Source organism: Panthera onca, chromosome B4 (assembly GCF_046562875.1).
Source record: "Panthera onca isolate mPanOnc1 chromosome B4, mPanOnc1 haplotype 2, whole genome shotgun sequence".
NCBI lineage: Eukaryota > Metazoa > Chordata > Mammalia > Carnivora > Felidae > Panthera > Panthera onca.
Window position 1 is genome coordinate 27591035 of NC_138345.1, and position 17147 is coordinate 27608181.

The window sequence follows — 17147 nt, forward strand, 5'->3', positions numbered from 1 at the left end:
CAGCTGGAATGAGTCCTTTCTGGAGAGAAAAAATAGGATTCACAATCTGCTTTTCACCCAGATGATTTTGATTAATGAGATGCATTATATGAAATATGTCTAGGGTTGGCTTCCCGCTAAGATGAGCAGTGAAACTGCACCACATGTGGTATTTCAGTCTATGCCAATCCATAAACTGGGATTTATATACACAGTCTTTTTGAATCAGCTTTTTGCATTTTAACTGTGTCCTCGCAGGTGCAAAGTGGAAAGCTCATTCCTTTCTCACCGACTGTTAACACCTCTGTGTCCACCGTGGCATCTACAGTCCCTCCAATGTATGCTGGGGATCTTCGGCCAAAGCCATCTGTGGACGACATCCCAGGTGCCACTGACTATAGACTTCCGTCCTCAATAGAAAATTCAGAATCTCCGGTTAGAAGCATTCTGAAGTCCCAAGCCTGGCAGCCTTCAGCAGAGGGTAGTGGGAGCAGAGGAATGTTGAGAGAGTTTGGAGAGACAGAAAGCAAGAGAGTCTTGACAGGTGGAGATGGTGGCAAAGCGTACGGGTCCTGTGAGGAAGCAGAGCCATCGTGCCCCACCCTTAACAGAGTCTGGGAAGGAGACAGCCATAAGGAGCCCAAGGATGCTGTTCTGAGAAGGGGAAGCCTGGAACTGGCTCATCCCCCCGTGGCCCACCTTGGTGACGAACTGAAGGAATTTTCCATGGCTAAAAGCATCGCACAGGGGAGGCCAGACTTGAGGGACAGGCAGCCCTTTGAAGAGAAGGTCGACGTGGAGAATGTCCCAAGAAGGAAGTTTTCACTAAGAGGTACGTTACTGCTCCTACAGTTTTGAAAAACAACTGGGTTTTTGGTGCCTGTTTTGGCGTCTGCTTGGTTGCCTGTGTCTGTGATTATTTTTAACTCAAGTAGGAAGACAGTTTGCAACTAGTATTGGTTACAAATCATGGGTGAATCCTCCTCTCCCCACATCTCCCTTTCACATGAATCTGACCTGGATTAATCAATTTTTCAGCAATAAAAGTACCTGGAGCTCTTTCATACATCCTGACAAGGATTCTTGATGACTTTGGGCACATTAACTCACAGAACAGCCTTGTGACCTGCTGGCCCTGACAGTCCCTTTTATGAGTTGATGACCCCAAAAGGGCTAGGTAAGCGCAGGGAATAAGGGCTTGAACCCAGGACTGTGGATTTCCAGACTCTTTCTACAGTCCCGTTATGCCGACTAGGAAGCTCTGTTGCTGGTGGCTTTAGTCCTTCTTTTGCATTTCCATAAAATGATAGCGTGTAAGTTACAGTGCTGGTTTTGGTTTGTGATTATAGCCATTTGAAACAGAGAAAGTATTGCTTTGGAGGAGGAGAAACGTTTTGTAGCGTGTACTTAAAGCTAACATCCTGTGTGTTGCACATAGGAAAAGACACACAGGCACAAAACCATTTGCTGTGTGCAGTAACCCACTGGGCAGTTTGGTTTCCTCCCAGAGTGTAGCCTGCTATACGGATTTGCATAAATCCGAGTGGATTGGGTCACCCCCCTGCGCCCACGGATTGGATTGAACTCCCGGTGCGGGACCGCAGAGGGTGAACAGCTGGAAGAATGTCTGCCTGGAGGAGTGAGTGCTGACTTTGCTCCTCTCCTCCCCAGCGGCTGACTTCGGGGAGCCCGCTTCCGAGCAGACGGGCACAGCTGCCGGGAAAACTGGTGCTCAGGCTGCAACCCCCGTGTCCCGGAAGCAGCAAGAGCCTTCCGAGCAAGCACTGGAGAGGTACTCCAAGAGTCCGGGTGCGATGTTTGCTGCCGGAGAGATCAAAGCGCCAGCCGTGGAGGGCATCCTCGACTCAGCCAGCAAAACCATGTCAATTAAAGAAAGGTAATACGATTTGATGATTGGGAAGTAATTCTGTGGGGGAGGAGCTGGCCGTTTGCTCATAGAAAAAGATCTGAGTGAAGGGCAGGGGTGACGTCGCAAGCCTGGATGCTCAGGGGTGGTAGTGCCCAAGGAGCGCCAGTTCCAGACTCAGATGAGGAAACACAGACATCTGCTTGCATCATTTGTTTGCAGTTCCGTTTGTTTTTTGTTTTTTTTTTTTTTTTTTTTTTTTGGTTTGCTTTTTTTTTTCTCCATATGAAATTCTTGGACTAGCCAGCGATGGCAGCAGAGATCTTGGCTCTTTTCCCATCAGACACGTGGCTTCAAATTGAATGCACCCATGCTTTGTGACTATTTGTCTGTGTAAAGTATACGTAGACAGAATGAAGGTAAATCCATATTCGATCTTTGGGATTCGAATCTGAGTTTTGTTTATGCTACAGAAAGTGAAACGGATGACTTTGCTGAAGTGCGTTTAGAAATTTTGTATCAGGTAATAGCGGTGAAAGATTACATGTGAGTGTCAGGTAACACCGTAGCCTCATTTTATTCAAAAGAAGAGTGGAGGATAGAAAGGCTGGGTTTAAATAGGACAGATACAGGGAACCCGAGCTGAATATTTCAGGTCGTATTTTCCTTGTTAACCATTAGCCACCGTGGAATTAAGCAGCAAAAGACATAATTGTGACAGGAAGACCAACCAGCAGAACCTTCTCTGCGCTTCTCCAATGTGACCGGCACAACCTGCCATGCCCACCCAGACCCTTCCTCAGCACCTCCCACCACTCAGAAGTTCTCTTGCGCTGTCCGACGGTGGCCGCTCTTATTTTTCTGGTTACGTTTTGCACTGCCTAAGACTATATATCAAACCAGGATGAATACTCTGGTTTCTCTTCAGATCGTATAAATCTTTTGCCTTTTGTATCAAACCAGGCTGAGAATTGTTCATTCTGTTTTTCAAGCCGAGCTTTTTGAGCATCACTCACAAAAAGCTAGGTAGATGGAGCCTTTCTCAACGGACAAATTAGTAAGGTTGTTAAATCTTACTTTGGCCTTTACCTATTTAAAATTCACAGTAGATGCGGGCACCTGGGTGGCTCAGCCAGGTACGCGTCCAACCTTCGGTTTCGGCTAGGGTCATCATCTCAGTTTGTGAGTTCAAGCCCCACGTCAGGCTGTGCTTGGGATCCTCTCTCTCCCTCTCTCCCTGCCTCTACCCCCTTCATGCACGCATGTTCTCTCTCTCTCTCTCTCTCTCTCTGTCATAATAATAAATAAAACTTAAAAAAAGATTCACAGTTACATGAGACTGCTAGACCAAGACTTAGATGAAGAACTGATGGGGTCAGCTAAGCAAGAGTGACGTCTTGAATCAGGGAAGCTGTCTGGCCTGTGCTTGTGTGAAGTCCTCCTCCTCTGAAACCTGGCCTAGAGAGACTTTGATCCCAGAGATCCTACTCTTGATAATCAGCTGGGTGAGAAGGAGGGGACATCATTTACGGGAATTAATGAGAAATATCACTCACCCACAAGTTCTGGCATTTTATACGTCAGAAAATACCTCTGGAATAAAATCCCAGCGAAACATACCATTATGCTCCCATTTTTCACAGAGGCTCATAAAGTAGATTCCGCATCTCTGGTGGGGACTTAGGACTTTTGATGTCGTTTTGTGTCTATCCACTATGCAGTAATTCTTTTTTTTTTTTTTTTTTTTTTTTTTTTTTTTTTTTTTATTTTTTTTTATGTAGTAATTCTTGATTCATCTGCCCATTTTTAGTCAATCTGAGTTTATCTGGGTCCTTCTGAAAGCAGTTTTAATCTTTTTTTTTTTTAATTTTGTTTAACGTTTATTCATTTTTTGATAGAGACAGAATGTGAGTGGGGGAGGGGCAGAGAGGGAGACCCAGAATCCAAAGCAGGCCCCAGGCTCCGAACTGACAGCCCAGAGCCCGATGCGGGGCTCGAACCCACGGACCGTGAGATCACGACCTGAGCTGAAGTCGGACACTTAACCGACTGAGCCACCCAGGCGCCCCTGAAAGCAGTTTTAATCTTAATGTAGAGTTCTCGTTTGTAGAAAATATGAGAGACTGTAAAGGCACAGTTGCTTAGCCACCCGGACCTCACGGATGTCCAAGTTCAAGAATGGCTGTGAGGTTTCTGTGACCGCCCTGGAAGTGGGTTCAAAACCAGCTGTTGATCACAGGCACCATCTGGCTAGTGGGACACAGAACTTCTCAGTCTCCAGGGACTCCTGACCCCGATCTGTTGAGAACCATGATAGTAAAGAATACTTTTGCTCTTCGGTTTTTTTTAAATAACTGTTTAAAAAAAGGATGAGGGGACACTTTATTAGCAGCAACCCTTGTCACAAATTATGCTAACAGAAAATATATTGCCAGTGATCCTTTCCCCCTTTATCTTAATAGTACTTTCATTTGTACTTTGCTGAAAAAGCAAACCTGCGTATCTTTATAATTCATCTGTGATCGTTTTTCCCTAAGTGTGGCTCTGATCGCTCCCTTCTGTTAAGAAAGAAGAAAGAATGAAGCTTGACCCATTCAAAATAAGAATGCTCTTTATATATTATGTGAGTGTCCCTTTTTCTTTTGTGAGGTGACACATAAAATAGAATTTTTTTTAAGTTTATTTATGTATTTTGAGAGAGGGGGAGGGAGAGGGAAAGAGAGGGAGAGACAGAATCCCAAGCAGGATCCACACCATCAGTGCAGAGCCCAACGCGGGCCTCAAACCCACAAACCGTGAGGTCATGACCTGAGCTGAGATCAAGAGTCAGATGCTTGGGGCGCCTGAGTGGCTCGTCAGTTAAGCGTCCTACTTCGGCTCAAGTCATGATCTCGCGGTCTATGAGCTCGAGCCCCGCGTCAGGCTCTGTGCTGACAGCTCGGAGCCTGGAGCCTGCTTCGGATTCTGTGTCTCCCTCTCTCTCTGACCCTCCCGCATTCATGCTCTGTCTCTCTCTGTCTCAAAAATAAATAAAACATTAAAAAAAAAATTAAAAAAAAAAAAGTCAGATGCTTAACCGACTGAGCCACGCAGGCGCCCCTAAATGGAACTTTTAACCCTTACTGTAATTTCTTCTGACTGCCTCATTTTGCCAAAGGAGGGGTTTGGCTCCCAGGGCCACCAGGGCCCACGTGGGGAACCGACCAGCGCAGGCACTGGTCCCCACCTTCCCCATGGTAAGCGGGGTGACACTGCCGTGCGCTCACGCTGGCCTGCAGGCAGCTAACGTGTATGGTCTCGCTAGGAAATTGACTGGAGGACATCAGTGCTAGCCGGACAGCAGGGTCAGCAAGATTTGCCCTCCTCCTGTGTTAATTTTCTCAATGCACGTGTTCTCGTGGCTCATTTCCAGTTTCACACTCCCATTTCCGACTCTTAAGAAGTGGAGACTGGACTTTGCAGAGTTCCTTTACCGCTTCTGCGAAAAAGCTGCAGCCCCGAGGACGCAGTTCTGGCCTCCTCCGCCTTGCGAATCGTCTCCATTCTGCTCGGGACGGGGGCGTGCTGAGCCTCCGGTCTGAGGAGCACCCGGGGCCGTGTGCTGTGCTCTGCATCTTTCATGCACTAACTACCTCATTAGTGCTGAAGGCAGCCGTAGCAGGGAGCCAGCGTTATCCCCACTTTGTACATAGTAACTAGGACCTAGGAAAGTGTAGCAACTAAGAAATTACCGGAAATCCTCAATATGCTCCCCTTTTCTAGGGCAGGCTGGAGGTTCAAGCAGACATGCCTAAAAGTTCCTTCTCTTTCTTCGTCTTTGCTGATATCCAGAATATGGAGTTTGAACCGTCACTAACACAAAACTTAGGACACAATTGGCTTTTGCCCCTGGATTAATAAAGTCACTGTTTTGTAACTGCCTAAATGATTTGGGTGTAAATCATCCCTGGTTGGGTACTTCTTTGAAAAACATTATAAATCGAGTAAATTGTGTGTTCCTTAGGCCTAAAACCTTTGAAACCTCTTCAGAAGTGCGCTAGGCTATTAGAAATCTTTTCCACAGTTACTGAAGCAATGGTATCTGTGTGTTCGTATTCAGGAGATTACTAAAAAAGGCAAAAAAGCCATCCTGTCTTGTGAGGGCTTAGCTGAACTCCCGGGAATGGTGAAGAATGCGCCCCACGCCTCTCGCCAGCCTGCAGAGTCCCCTGCACGTCTCTCCACCCACCCTTGGCCTGCTCCCCACCAGCCAGAGACTGTGTCCATGCTTCCCCGGCAGGGACTGGAGGCTCTTGCTGGAGATTTCAGCCACCAGAGGGCCCCCAGCTTTACGTAAGAATTATGACAGGAGGTGTGTTTCTCCTTTGCAGCCTCCTTTTCTGATCTTTGATTTGTCCCCTTTTGAAAGACACACTAGCTCACTCCTGCGGCCTGCAGACTAGCCAAGACCAAAATCGGATACGAGTACTAATCAGTGCCGGTCAGTCCTATCTGAAATCTGCCTGGTGCCTGTGATTGTCTGAAATGAGGGGGCATTTTCAAAGGGGGAGGAGAAAAACCACATGAGATTAGGGGCCATGTGGTTTGCCTGTCCCGTATTTGACCCAGCCCTGACTGCTGTGAGCCTGCAGAACCCGTTCTAATCAGGCAGGACTCTCAGACCAGGGCCGCTGAGCACAGCCACGTCAGGCCAGTGTCCCCCGCTGAGAAAGTGTGGGCTGTGGCAAGACAGGCAGACATTTCCCCCCGGGTGGCCTGGCGAGCACACAGCGCGGTGGTCCCTGGCCAGGCCTTGGGGTTAATAGGCTAACACGGTGCCACTCACTGGGCTCTCCACCTCAGACTAAGCAGATGCCCAGGCTCTCAACATCACAGACCTGCAAACAGTGCTTGGACTTGGCGGATGTTACAAGCGCTGACAGTCGTTTGAATTGCATAGGCAGTAATTTATGGCATGTGTAGGACCTGACGTTTCACGCCTCAGCCCCTGCCAGCGCATAGCGGTCTCGCCGACTCTGGAGGGTCGTGGGATCGCAGGAGGAGAGAACATGTTTGGAAAGGTCTCCCGCCCTCCTCAGCTTGTTGAACACCCAGTAGGAAATCGGAAGGGACAGGAATGATACATTTAAGTTTCAGTGCGTGTTATTTGTAAGTTACCCGTCGTGCCATTTGCACTCTGCAAGCTAGGGCAGGGTCCAAGTACCATGTGCGCTGAATCGAACCACCGTCTCTTCCATGGTATTCTGGTTATTCTGTAGTCTTTGGAAACTCCTGATGATGACCCTGCCAGCACTTCCAGAAGTAAGATTTTAGGATTTTGGAATGGAGGAATTCTTTGAAGGCCATCCCAGGGGGAGAAAAGAACATTATAAGCAAGCCAGAATACTCTGCAGTTTCTAAAACATGAGGACAAAAACATGTCTGGACAGCTAACACACTAATGTAGTGAGACAAGCCACCTATTGGGAGGCAGGGCACCCCTGCACGGGAACCATATCACCCTGCCCCAGTGACGTACAGCCTGACCTCCGTCAACGAAATCCTTGGCCTGTATGTGTACTCGTGCCTTATCCGTCACATCGGGGACAATAACCAGTTTCTTTGAGGTTGCTGTGTAGAGCAGTAGAGTGTCAGGTGGACTATAAGCTGGTTGTAGATTCCACAGTTTGATTTTTTTCTAAGTCAGGTTTATATCGCTCAGAGCAGCCGCTGAGGAAACCGTATGGTTACTTGGATTATGTTGTCATTGCTCTGGATTCCCAGGAGCTTTGTTGTGAGAATGTTCTCAAGGACTGTAGTGCATTATTTCCCATAAACCCAACTCACGAGGATGAATTTGACGTTTTAGAATCTCTCAACTCATTTGGAATCAACTCTGATTAAAAAGGTAGATGGGAGGCTGGGTGGCTCAGTCGGTTAAGCATTGACTCCTGATTTCAGCTCAGGTCATGATCTCACGGGTTTGTGAGATTGAGCCCCGCGTCGTCAGGCTCTGTACTGACAGTGCAGAGCCTGCTTGGGATATTCTCTCTCTCTCTCTCTCTCTCTCTCTCTCTCTCTCTCTCTCTCTCTCAAAATAAATAAACAAACTTAAAAAAAAAAGGTAGATGGACAAGATGAATAACTACTGGTCTGTGTCAAAGGTGAAGTAAGACACGGAAGCTGGCTCTGAGACCAATTTGCAAGAATGTCAGGGAGGTGAATGTCTCTCGTCACAAGATGGTGAATTGGAAGTACTTCTTCACTTGAGTGTAAGAGGACTGGCATGCCCCCTTTTTGAAAATCTCATTTATAGACCCTTTGAAACCTTCGAAAGCTCTGTGCAAATCCTAATTATTTTTTCATGATTTTATTATTTTTTCTTATTAGAATAAAACCGACTCATTCAGAATAATTAGAGAAAAGATGAGTCATTATCTAGTCTGATGGAAACACCTGAAGGCATTGAGAATTTGTATTTAAGTGCATGAACTAGTCCTTGTAGCATGCAGAGTACTGTCAGACCTCACAGATCACAGCAGGTAGGGCTAACTGAAACCATTAGCCAAATGGGGACTGTCTTAGAGAGTACGATTCCGACTCTCATCGCCAATGTGGGTTTTTTCCTCCACCACCAAGTGTCTCTGACACCAGCTAGGAGTCCTACAATTCAACTCAATTCTGATGCTGTGTACCTCGAGTTGGCATCAGATTCTACAGGTTAAGTGCTCCGTCCTATAAGACTGCCCCCCAACACACACACACACTTCAGATGCCAGTGACAGGGCCACGTTGTCACCTGGGCTTTTCACCCTACAGGCTATAGATGGGAGATTCCAGTGACCCCCTCCTTGGGTTTGATTTACTAGAGAATCTCACAGAACTTAAATAAATGTTTTGCTCACTAGATCTCAAGTTTATTACGGATGGATATAACACAAGAAGAGTTAGATGGAAGATCATAGCGCCAGGTATAGGGAAAGGGCGTGGAGCCCCCACGCTCTCTCCAAGCGCACTCCTCTCCCCCAGTTTCCACATGTCCACCAACCTAGAAGCTGTCTGAGCCCCATTCTTCTGGGTGTTTATAGAGGCATCATTACATAGGCGTAGTCGATTAGATCATTGGCCATTGGTGAGAGATTCCACCTCCAGCCACTCTCCCCTCTCCAGAAGTCAGGGGGTGTGAAACTGAAAGTCCCACCCCTCTAATCAATATTTGTGATTAGAGGCAACCAGTTCCCATCCTTAGGTGCTTCCCCAAATGCACCTGATTAATAGACACCTCTGTCATTCTCATCACTTAGGAAATTCCAAGGGTTTCGGCAGCTCTAGGCCCAGAAAGTTGATGAAAACCAAGTATATATTTCCCATTATAAATCACAGTATCACAGACTGATAAGTGGCATTATATCAGTTTTATAGAATGGTCATTTGAGGTCTTATCTGTCGCATCGCGGAAGGGAAGGGAAGGAAAAGGAAGAGTAAGGGATAGGTCCAGAGTTCGAAGCTTCTGCCCCTTTGGGGGAGTTCTTTTCTTTGTTGCTTACTCTGCGTTATTTGAATGAATGGACAAGTTAAGATTAAGGTATGATTGTGTATAAGTTTGTAGATGGAAATGGATTCTTATTCAAGTACTGGAAAGTTTGCTTTTTTATTTGCTTAGAAAAACTTTTATCGAGGAGCAGAATATATTTCATCCCATCTCCAATTCAAATATTTAGTGGAGTCAGGAAAATTAGTAGAAGGGACCTAAGAGACCATTGAGTCCGGTTCCCAGTATGACCAATACGGAAAGGAGGCCAGGCTACTTGACCAGAGTTCACGGCCAAGCTAGGGTTGATGTGCTGCTTTAAAATATGCAAGTTATGCACGTGCACTAGGATGTTTAAAAGACTTGGCCGGGCAGGCTCTGCAGAGAGCAAAAGGGGTCTTAATCCTTTTTTTTCCCAGTCTTTAAATTGTTTGAGCATCAGCTCAAATGAGTTTAACGATAACCACATTTTTCCCTTTTATCTTTCCCATGTTTGTCCAACTTAAATGCCCAAGACTGCTTCGTTCATCGTAAGGGAGTGAGCCAAAACAGCCTCATGCTCACGAAAATAGCCTTTCACAGATTGTAGCATCCAGGCAGCTCCATATCAAGTTACACCAGAGTTGAGCTAAAGTAGGTTAGGTAAAAATCTCAATTAATTAGATTCTTTTTTTGTATGTGGCTTTCCCCAGGAGGAAAGTTGGAGTAATCATTTTTCAAAAATGGGTTTGTAGAGAACAGTTTCTGTATTTAGAAGATAGATTCGAAAGACCAAGTGCATTTGGAGGAAAAGGACAGGGCTTAGAGTACAGGAAGAGAAGAAAATCTTAAACATTCGTTTGCTTTTTATTGAAAGGTACAAGACGATGGTTAATTTTTTATAGCTTTTAGTTTTGAAACCCATTTCTGCTGTGTTTTCTGCAAAGGAGTACTATCCAATCCAGCTGTAGTCATTAAATGCTATTTTACCAAGTGACCAGAAGGGGTCATTAGAAGACATTTTTCTCTGGGGATGGTTACCTTAATCTCTTTGCTCTCAGGGTAAGGGCAAGGGAAAAACACAGAGATTCCTTTGGTAGAATGATGAAGCATCTTTATCTGGCAAGTGAGATTTCAGGTTTGCATTGTAATCAACTCAAAATTTGGGGGGGGGGGTGCATCTTAGAAAAGGGAATGGTTATGTTAATTTTCCAGGCATAACTTACTTCAGGATAAATGAAATTCAAAAAGATTAAAATTCAGTAGCTATGGTCACGTATTGACCAAAGACTTCTAACTGACCCAAATTATGGTTCTGTTACAAGTAAGAGTGTGGTGCTGAACCCCTTTTGGTTGGCGTGTTTTCCCCTCAGATTAGCACTGTTGAGGAAAAGCGGTGAAGAGGATTGGAAAAACAGACTTAGCAGAAAGCAGGAGTATGGCAAAGCGTCTATTGCTGGTGGCCTGCACGTACAAGAAACGGAACAGTCCCTCAAGAAGAAGGTAATGCTTTACGTGTTCGGGAAAAGCACTCAACTAACATCATGCCTGGACGTGCATCAGATAGGCGAGCATGCATACCTTGACTAATTACCACCCTGTGAAACACTGTCTTGCCTTTTGGGTTCGCACTGTGCACCTGTCACACAGCAGCTGAAATTGATCAAAAGGTAAAGGCTTGAGATGTTATCAAACTGGTGAGAGCACTGCATACATAAGGCGTCCGCAAGCAAGTCCCTACATTTTGAAGTGTGTACTCTTACTTCGGTTTAAAACCTTCCTGAAACGCAGTCTGACTTTACAATGTTATTAAAACCTTTGTAATGAAAGTCTTTAATCGACCACTAGCAGTTTATAAGTTGGCATATCAAATGTGGACTCGAATGCGCCACACTGAGATTTAAAACCCACGCACCCAGAACAAGGACATGACGGTGGTCAGTGCGTACTTATTTTCGTGATCCTGAGCATGTTTTACAGTGAGCTGGTGTGCCTTTTGTTGAGGATGTACAGCAACCTATGTTACAAGTTTAAATAAAATCAAGTAATACATTGTTATCGATACTGGCAAGCATGTCCTATGGAAAAGCAGTGATGAACTGTTAAATTATGAGTGTAATGATGACCAGCTTTTGACGAGTTAGTGCACACTTTCAAAGCGGACGGTAACTTTCCTGTTGCTTGGCCCTACGATTGTAAATGCATGTGCTGGCTGGAGGCAAGGTGGCCACGTGTGACACGTCCTCTGGCCAACTTCTAGTGTTAAAAGTCTTCAAACAGAAATGAAAAACAAACAAAAAAACCACTTCCAACAGGACGATCACCTGTACCTCCTTTAGTTCTAAAACAACTTAGCATCTGTGGCAGAGGGGAGTAGTGAATGTGGCCTTTATGCATGCAGAAACTTACATGAAAGGGAAGCATCCATGCAGGACGGTGAGGCAGGAACTCTGATACTCCTTTATATGGTACCTGTGTGTCTTCATACGTTAAATTGGAACAACAATTTATATTTCCTTTTTTGAGACATATATGATATTAAAGATAATGGCTAAAGACATGTGATTTCAGCCATTTGTAAAGTTCTCCAATTCAGTTGGATATTTAAAAGCGTAGGTGTGAAATTTGGATTTCAAGAATGAGATCCTGAAATGGAAAAAACAGCCAGGGTCCTTCGATCGTATCCCTGTTGCCCACAAACTTTATCTAAAAGGGTTTTGAAATCACCGCTTCAAAAGACTTTAACACTCACCTCCTGTTGGTCCTTTTGGAAGATGCAAAGGAGCCATAGGAGCTGACAGTCCCCTATGGCCAGGCAGAAGTTCAAACAGAGCTATTGTGCACATGGCCAGCTGGAGTCCTTGTGAGGAGTGAATGCGATAAGAGCCCTATCACATTGGGGGATTGCGGGAGATTGGGGGATCATTTGAGCTGTGACCACCAGAAGGCTGTGAGCGTAGGGGGTAAGATCTGAACTGCCTCACACCTGGCTAAGGTTTTCAGAAGGCAAGAGTCGTAAGCAGGGTAGGGTAGCCCTGGGGGTGGAAATACAGTCAACAGAAGCACTGGGGCCCTAAGTGTGCCTGGGGCCCATGTGTGCAGGGATGTCTCTGGGCTCCTGGACGCTGCAGATTCTGCAGCAGTAGTGAACTCACTATTCCTCCTCCTCCTCCTCCTCAGTGACCTAGTTCACTCTGGCCTGAGACGGTAAGCTCTTTGAAGTTAAAATAAGCCGATCTATTTTAGGCTTTTGTGGCAGACATTGGGAAATCTCAAGTTCTGTTGAGGTCAAGTGGTTTGCACATGGCTCCTGATAAGCCCTTGGCTTCTTTTCTTCCCAAGGGCTGGCAGTATATTTCAGTCACACCTTCGCTGGGCTTAGATGTGAGGTGCCTCGAGCCTACTCTGTCTTCAGGCAGTCCCCCCACAGCTGAGGAGTCGAGAGACACCACCACTTGCCGGGTGTCTGAATCCTGCCCCAGAGAGAGAAGGACGTTCATGCTGCCTGGTGCATGCCGATGGGATCTTGCTGCATGGGCTGGATCTAGGCTTGTTGCCGGAGAGCTCTGCAAAGGGGAGCAAGCTCCGGAACCTTCCATCTTTAACACCAAGACACGAAGGGGGCTGGTTATAGAGTCAAGGCATCACTTGCGGCACAGTTTGTGCATTCATGAAGGGCACATAATTTCTGGGTGCCGATCCTTTTACAGTTTGCCCTCCTCCAGCTTTTGGGTGTCGTAAGCACAGTCCCACGAGCTGCAGCCTGTGGAAATGCAGAGGAGACAGGAACTAGAGACAGGACTGTCTAGAAATCACAGCCATTGCCCCTCTGAAAATCCTTGCTGTCCAATAAAAATAGAATGTGAGCAACATAAGTGATCTTAGATTGTCTAGGAACCACGTTAAAAAAAATGTGAAAGGATGCCTTAAAAATCTGTAAGTGTTTTGTCTCTGTCAAAGAGTTTGTCCTCAAACGAAACCAATCTGTGGTTGCTCTAACCAGCATCTCCTTTGGGATCCTATCTGGTAAGAAAATATTCTTTTAGTCCATGAATAGATTTGGAGAACTAAGGTAGAGTTTTCCTTCCCCTAGTAAAAGACTAGTCATGTCTCAGAGAATCTGTAACTTAATAGGAGTTCTCAGCTTTCCAAATTTATTCCCCCAGAATCAGGATTGATGGTTTGGAGCTTCCGAGCACCAATCGTTTACATGGCTGACTCTCTCATTTCCTGTAACAACCAATCTGGGTTCTTTCTCCTCTTTCTTTCCCTTCCTCTCTCTAGGCCACTCTTCTCTCTTCTTTCTCCCATTTTTGGTTTAGTCTAGGGCAGTGCTAACCTGACTTAGACATTTTTGCTTTTGCAACATCTATAATGAGTTCTGAAGACGAGAAGGCCATTTGGTTTCTAGATTTGGCCTGGTCCACACTGTATGGAATGTGTGCACTTGAACCTGATCTGGAGACCGTTTCTTCCAGGGTAACTCATTCCATCCAAAGAGCGAGAAAAATAATGCAAAGTGTCTGTCTGTTACAGCTCAGTTGCATGTATTTATTTTTATCGAGTAATTACTCTAAATCTCAACCTCATTTTGGCATACTTGACCTTAAGGCAGATAGTGAGTCCCATGCGGTTTGTTAAGATAATCATCCAGTATATCAGACTTTTTCCAGGAAATAAAATGCCTTTATAGACTTTGCCATCACCACCCAGCTCTATGTCTGAGTCACAGATACGGACTGGATATCCAGCTGCGCTCTATAGTTTCAGGTCAGGGGAAATCAAGCTGAGACCTATAATGTCCCCAGGGCACGTTCTTGAAGATTCAAGGAAGGTAGATCTGCCAATTCAGGGTCTAATTGTCTGCTGCCTTTGAAATTCCAAATCACAATTCAGGAAACAGTCCATTGAAAGGCCTAAGGGAGGAGGGAGAGAAAAGGCTGATGGTATGACCTCCAAATTAAAGATTCTCATCCCACTGATGGAATGTGAGTTTACTTGGTGTTTGGGCCACCTGACTGTGTGTGTGAGCATGCGCATGCATCTAATGGAACCCAGGCACAAAATCCTTGAAAATGATTGTGACACCCTTAACCCAACCCTACTCTTCCAGCAGTCCGCAATGTTTCCTATTTGTTTTAACCTGTAGGAAGAAGGAGGATTTGCAGATGATAGTGCCATTTCTAATCTGCTTTGGGTAAGCCTGACTCTAACATAGGTGTCCTCTAGATGACAGCCAGAATTCTACGTCTACCTCACCACATGTAATCTCATCAGTGATGGTTCCCTCTGAGGCCCTCGTGTTTGGTTTCTTACCCCGAGGCAAGATGCCGCCTCTATCCAGAGAAGAGAGCTATCCTGTTACTTTAATTTTTTTTTTTTAAATCATAGAATGAAAAATTAGAAACGACTTCAAATGAGATATTTTACGTTAAATGCTAAAGCTGTCCATTAAAGTCCTGGTTCCCCTCTCCGTAACCGAGTTACCATATAAATTGCAGGAATCTTGTCGTTAACTCATTTAATTACAGCACAGACCTGACTCGGGTGTATTTACTGTGCTCGTATGGATTTATGTTAGCATTCTAAGAAAACAAACGGGAAGGACTCTCTTGAAAAGAGAGCTGAAATTGCAATGAGTAAATTAACATTCTGTCCAAGAAATCCTTGTTTTTGTCTCTCCTCTTCCCCACCCTGCTCTGATAAACCTTCTCTTTTCACCTCTAATCCTCTTGCTTTGCTCTATAGGAACCTGTATATGCTTCTACTTATTCTCCTGCTATACCTGCTGCCCATAAATACCTGTCTTTTGTATCTATTAATCAGGTGAGGAAAAGCCTACACATTTTAAGCCTCATTGCAATTTCCGAGCAGTAGGGAAGAACTTGTTTTGTTTGGAGAAGTAACTCCCTTGCAGCATTTCGGTGTGCGTGTTTGTGTTTCTGCGTGTGCGTGTGAGAGAGAGCGAGCGAGAGAGCGCGGGATCAGATCTTCATATATTTACAGTCTGTCACACATTTCACATCCTTGGGTCAGACTCTTAGACTTGATGGCATTAATTCACCTCATAATCACGGAACTGGTGTAAGAGGAAAATTTCCCCTTTTAATCTCCAAGCATTATATTCTAAGTCAAGTCAGGAGCCCAAGGAACTTACCAGAGTGTTCCAGCTCCCACTCAGGAACCCTGCCATCTTGCTTAGCTTGGTAAGGGAAGGTGTGGTGGAGGCAGCTGAGTGTGGACGGGCCTGAGAGGAAGACAGAGCAAGGAAGAGGCTATTCTGACAGGAACTGCTTGCAGTCATCTCCTGAAACGAGGAAGCACAGACCTCCTGCCCCCTTACCTTCTGTCTTCACAGTAACTCATCTGAGCCCCACCCCAGAAGGGAGACCTGGCTTGGGCTGAATAATCCTGCTGGTACATAATACATGATGATGTTTAAAGCCAGAAATACCAGTGGTTGGTTTTTATTCCCCTTGGAATGTCCCTGGTGTCAAAATAGCTGTGAAAAGTGCCTGCATCCGCTTTGTCACGAATCCAAGATTCTCGCCTCCAACTGTCTGAGGGAACTTACCTAGCCATTTCCCTCTGCGGGCCTCCGTCTCCTCATCAGAATGGGGACTTTCAGACCTCTATGGCGTCCTCCATCTAAAAATCTCATGACTATACTATACTGTTCCGTCAGGACTAGTGATGACAAAACAGGTCTTTGAGTGAGAGGCACAAAGACCTCATTGCAAATACGAGAGGGACAGAGTGCTGTCAGAGAGAGGTGCCTGGTGAGCCCTCCTGCTACTTCTTGACATCTTCACAATGGAATCTGCCCATTTTTCTCCCCAAGGCAGCCTCTTCCTTAACTCTCCTAGGCTCCTCTGGAGTTGAGAATTCTGATCTGTGAGAGGCCAGCCCCACACAGACAGCAGTGTCCACTCCAAAAGACAGGCCGAAATCTGGAGCAAACCTGCCGTTCTGTCACTAAGGGGGAGCAGGGATGGATGGTTTCTTCTAAATAAGTCATATTAAACTTTAAAAGAAAAGATGTATCATTGAACTCTTTAAATATAAGTTTTGTATATTGCACACACACACACACACACACATCTATACACTTTTTAAATAAACTTTATTTTTTAAGGAGTGTTAGGTTCACAGCAAAATTGAGCCAAAAGTACAGAGATTTCCCATATACCTTCTGTGCCCCCCCCCCCCACACACACATAGCCTTCCCCACTACCAACATCCCACACTAGAGTGGTACATTTGTTAAAATTCTTGAACCTACATTGACACATCATTATTGCCCAGTGTCCATAGTTTACATCTGGGTTCAGCCTTGGTGTGCATTCTCTAGATTTTGACAAATGCATAGTGTCATATATCCATCATTGATTACAGTGTCATATAGACTAGTTTCACTGCCCTAAAAAACCTCTGCACTCCATCTGTTTATACCTCCCTCCCTCTAATCCTTGGCAATTTCTTTACTGTCTCTGTGCTTTTGTCTTTCTTAGAATGTCATATCGTTGGAATCATTGAGTTGGTAGCCTTTTCAGACCGGCTTCTTTCACTTTGTAATATGCATTTGAGTTTCTCCATGTCTTTTTATGACTTGATAGCCTGTTTCTTTTTAATCCGGAATAATATTCTCGCTGGATGTACCACAGTTTGTTTGGTTAAAAATATGGAACACTTCATGAATCTTTGTGTCATCCTTGCACAAGGAGCCATGCTAACTTCTGTGTATCGTTCCGATTTTAGTACATGTGCTGCCGAAGCGAGCACATACCACGGTTTATTTATCCATTTGCTTGC

General features: G+C 45.3%; 1 protein-coding gene and 1 non-coding gene across 18 annotated transcripts in view; one reads left to right on the top strand and one right to left on the bottom strand.

Moving 5' to 3' along the window:
* SVIL (supervillin) overlaps positions 1-17147 on the top strand; it is a 230723-nt gene that overhangs the window by 173224 nt on the left and 40352 nt on the right. For 11 of the 17 annotated variants that reach the window (XM_078450304.2, XM_078450309.2, XM_078450306.2 and 8 more), the window contains 5 exons: positions 238-811; positions 1651-1876; positions 10709-10838; positions 14485-14532; positions 15084-15161. In XM_078450304.2, coding sequence (XP_078306430.2) covers positions 238-811; positions 1651-1876; positions 10709-10838; positions 14485-14532; positions 15084-15161 — 1056 coding nt within the window. The remainder of the gene's footprint in view (positions 1-237; positions 812-1650; positions 1877-10708; positions 10839-14484; positions 14533-15083; positions 15162-17147) is intronic. The other 6 variants (XM_078450301.2, XM_078450303.2, XM_078450311.2 and 3 more) reach the window with 2 other exon arrangements.
* On the bottom strand, positions 17011-17117 carry LOC132660438 (U6 spliceosomal RNA). Its single transcript, XR_009601788.2, has one exon. It is a non-coding gene; the product is annotated as a U6 spliceosomal RNA (small nuclear RNA).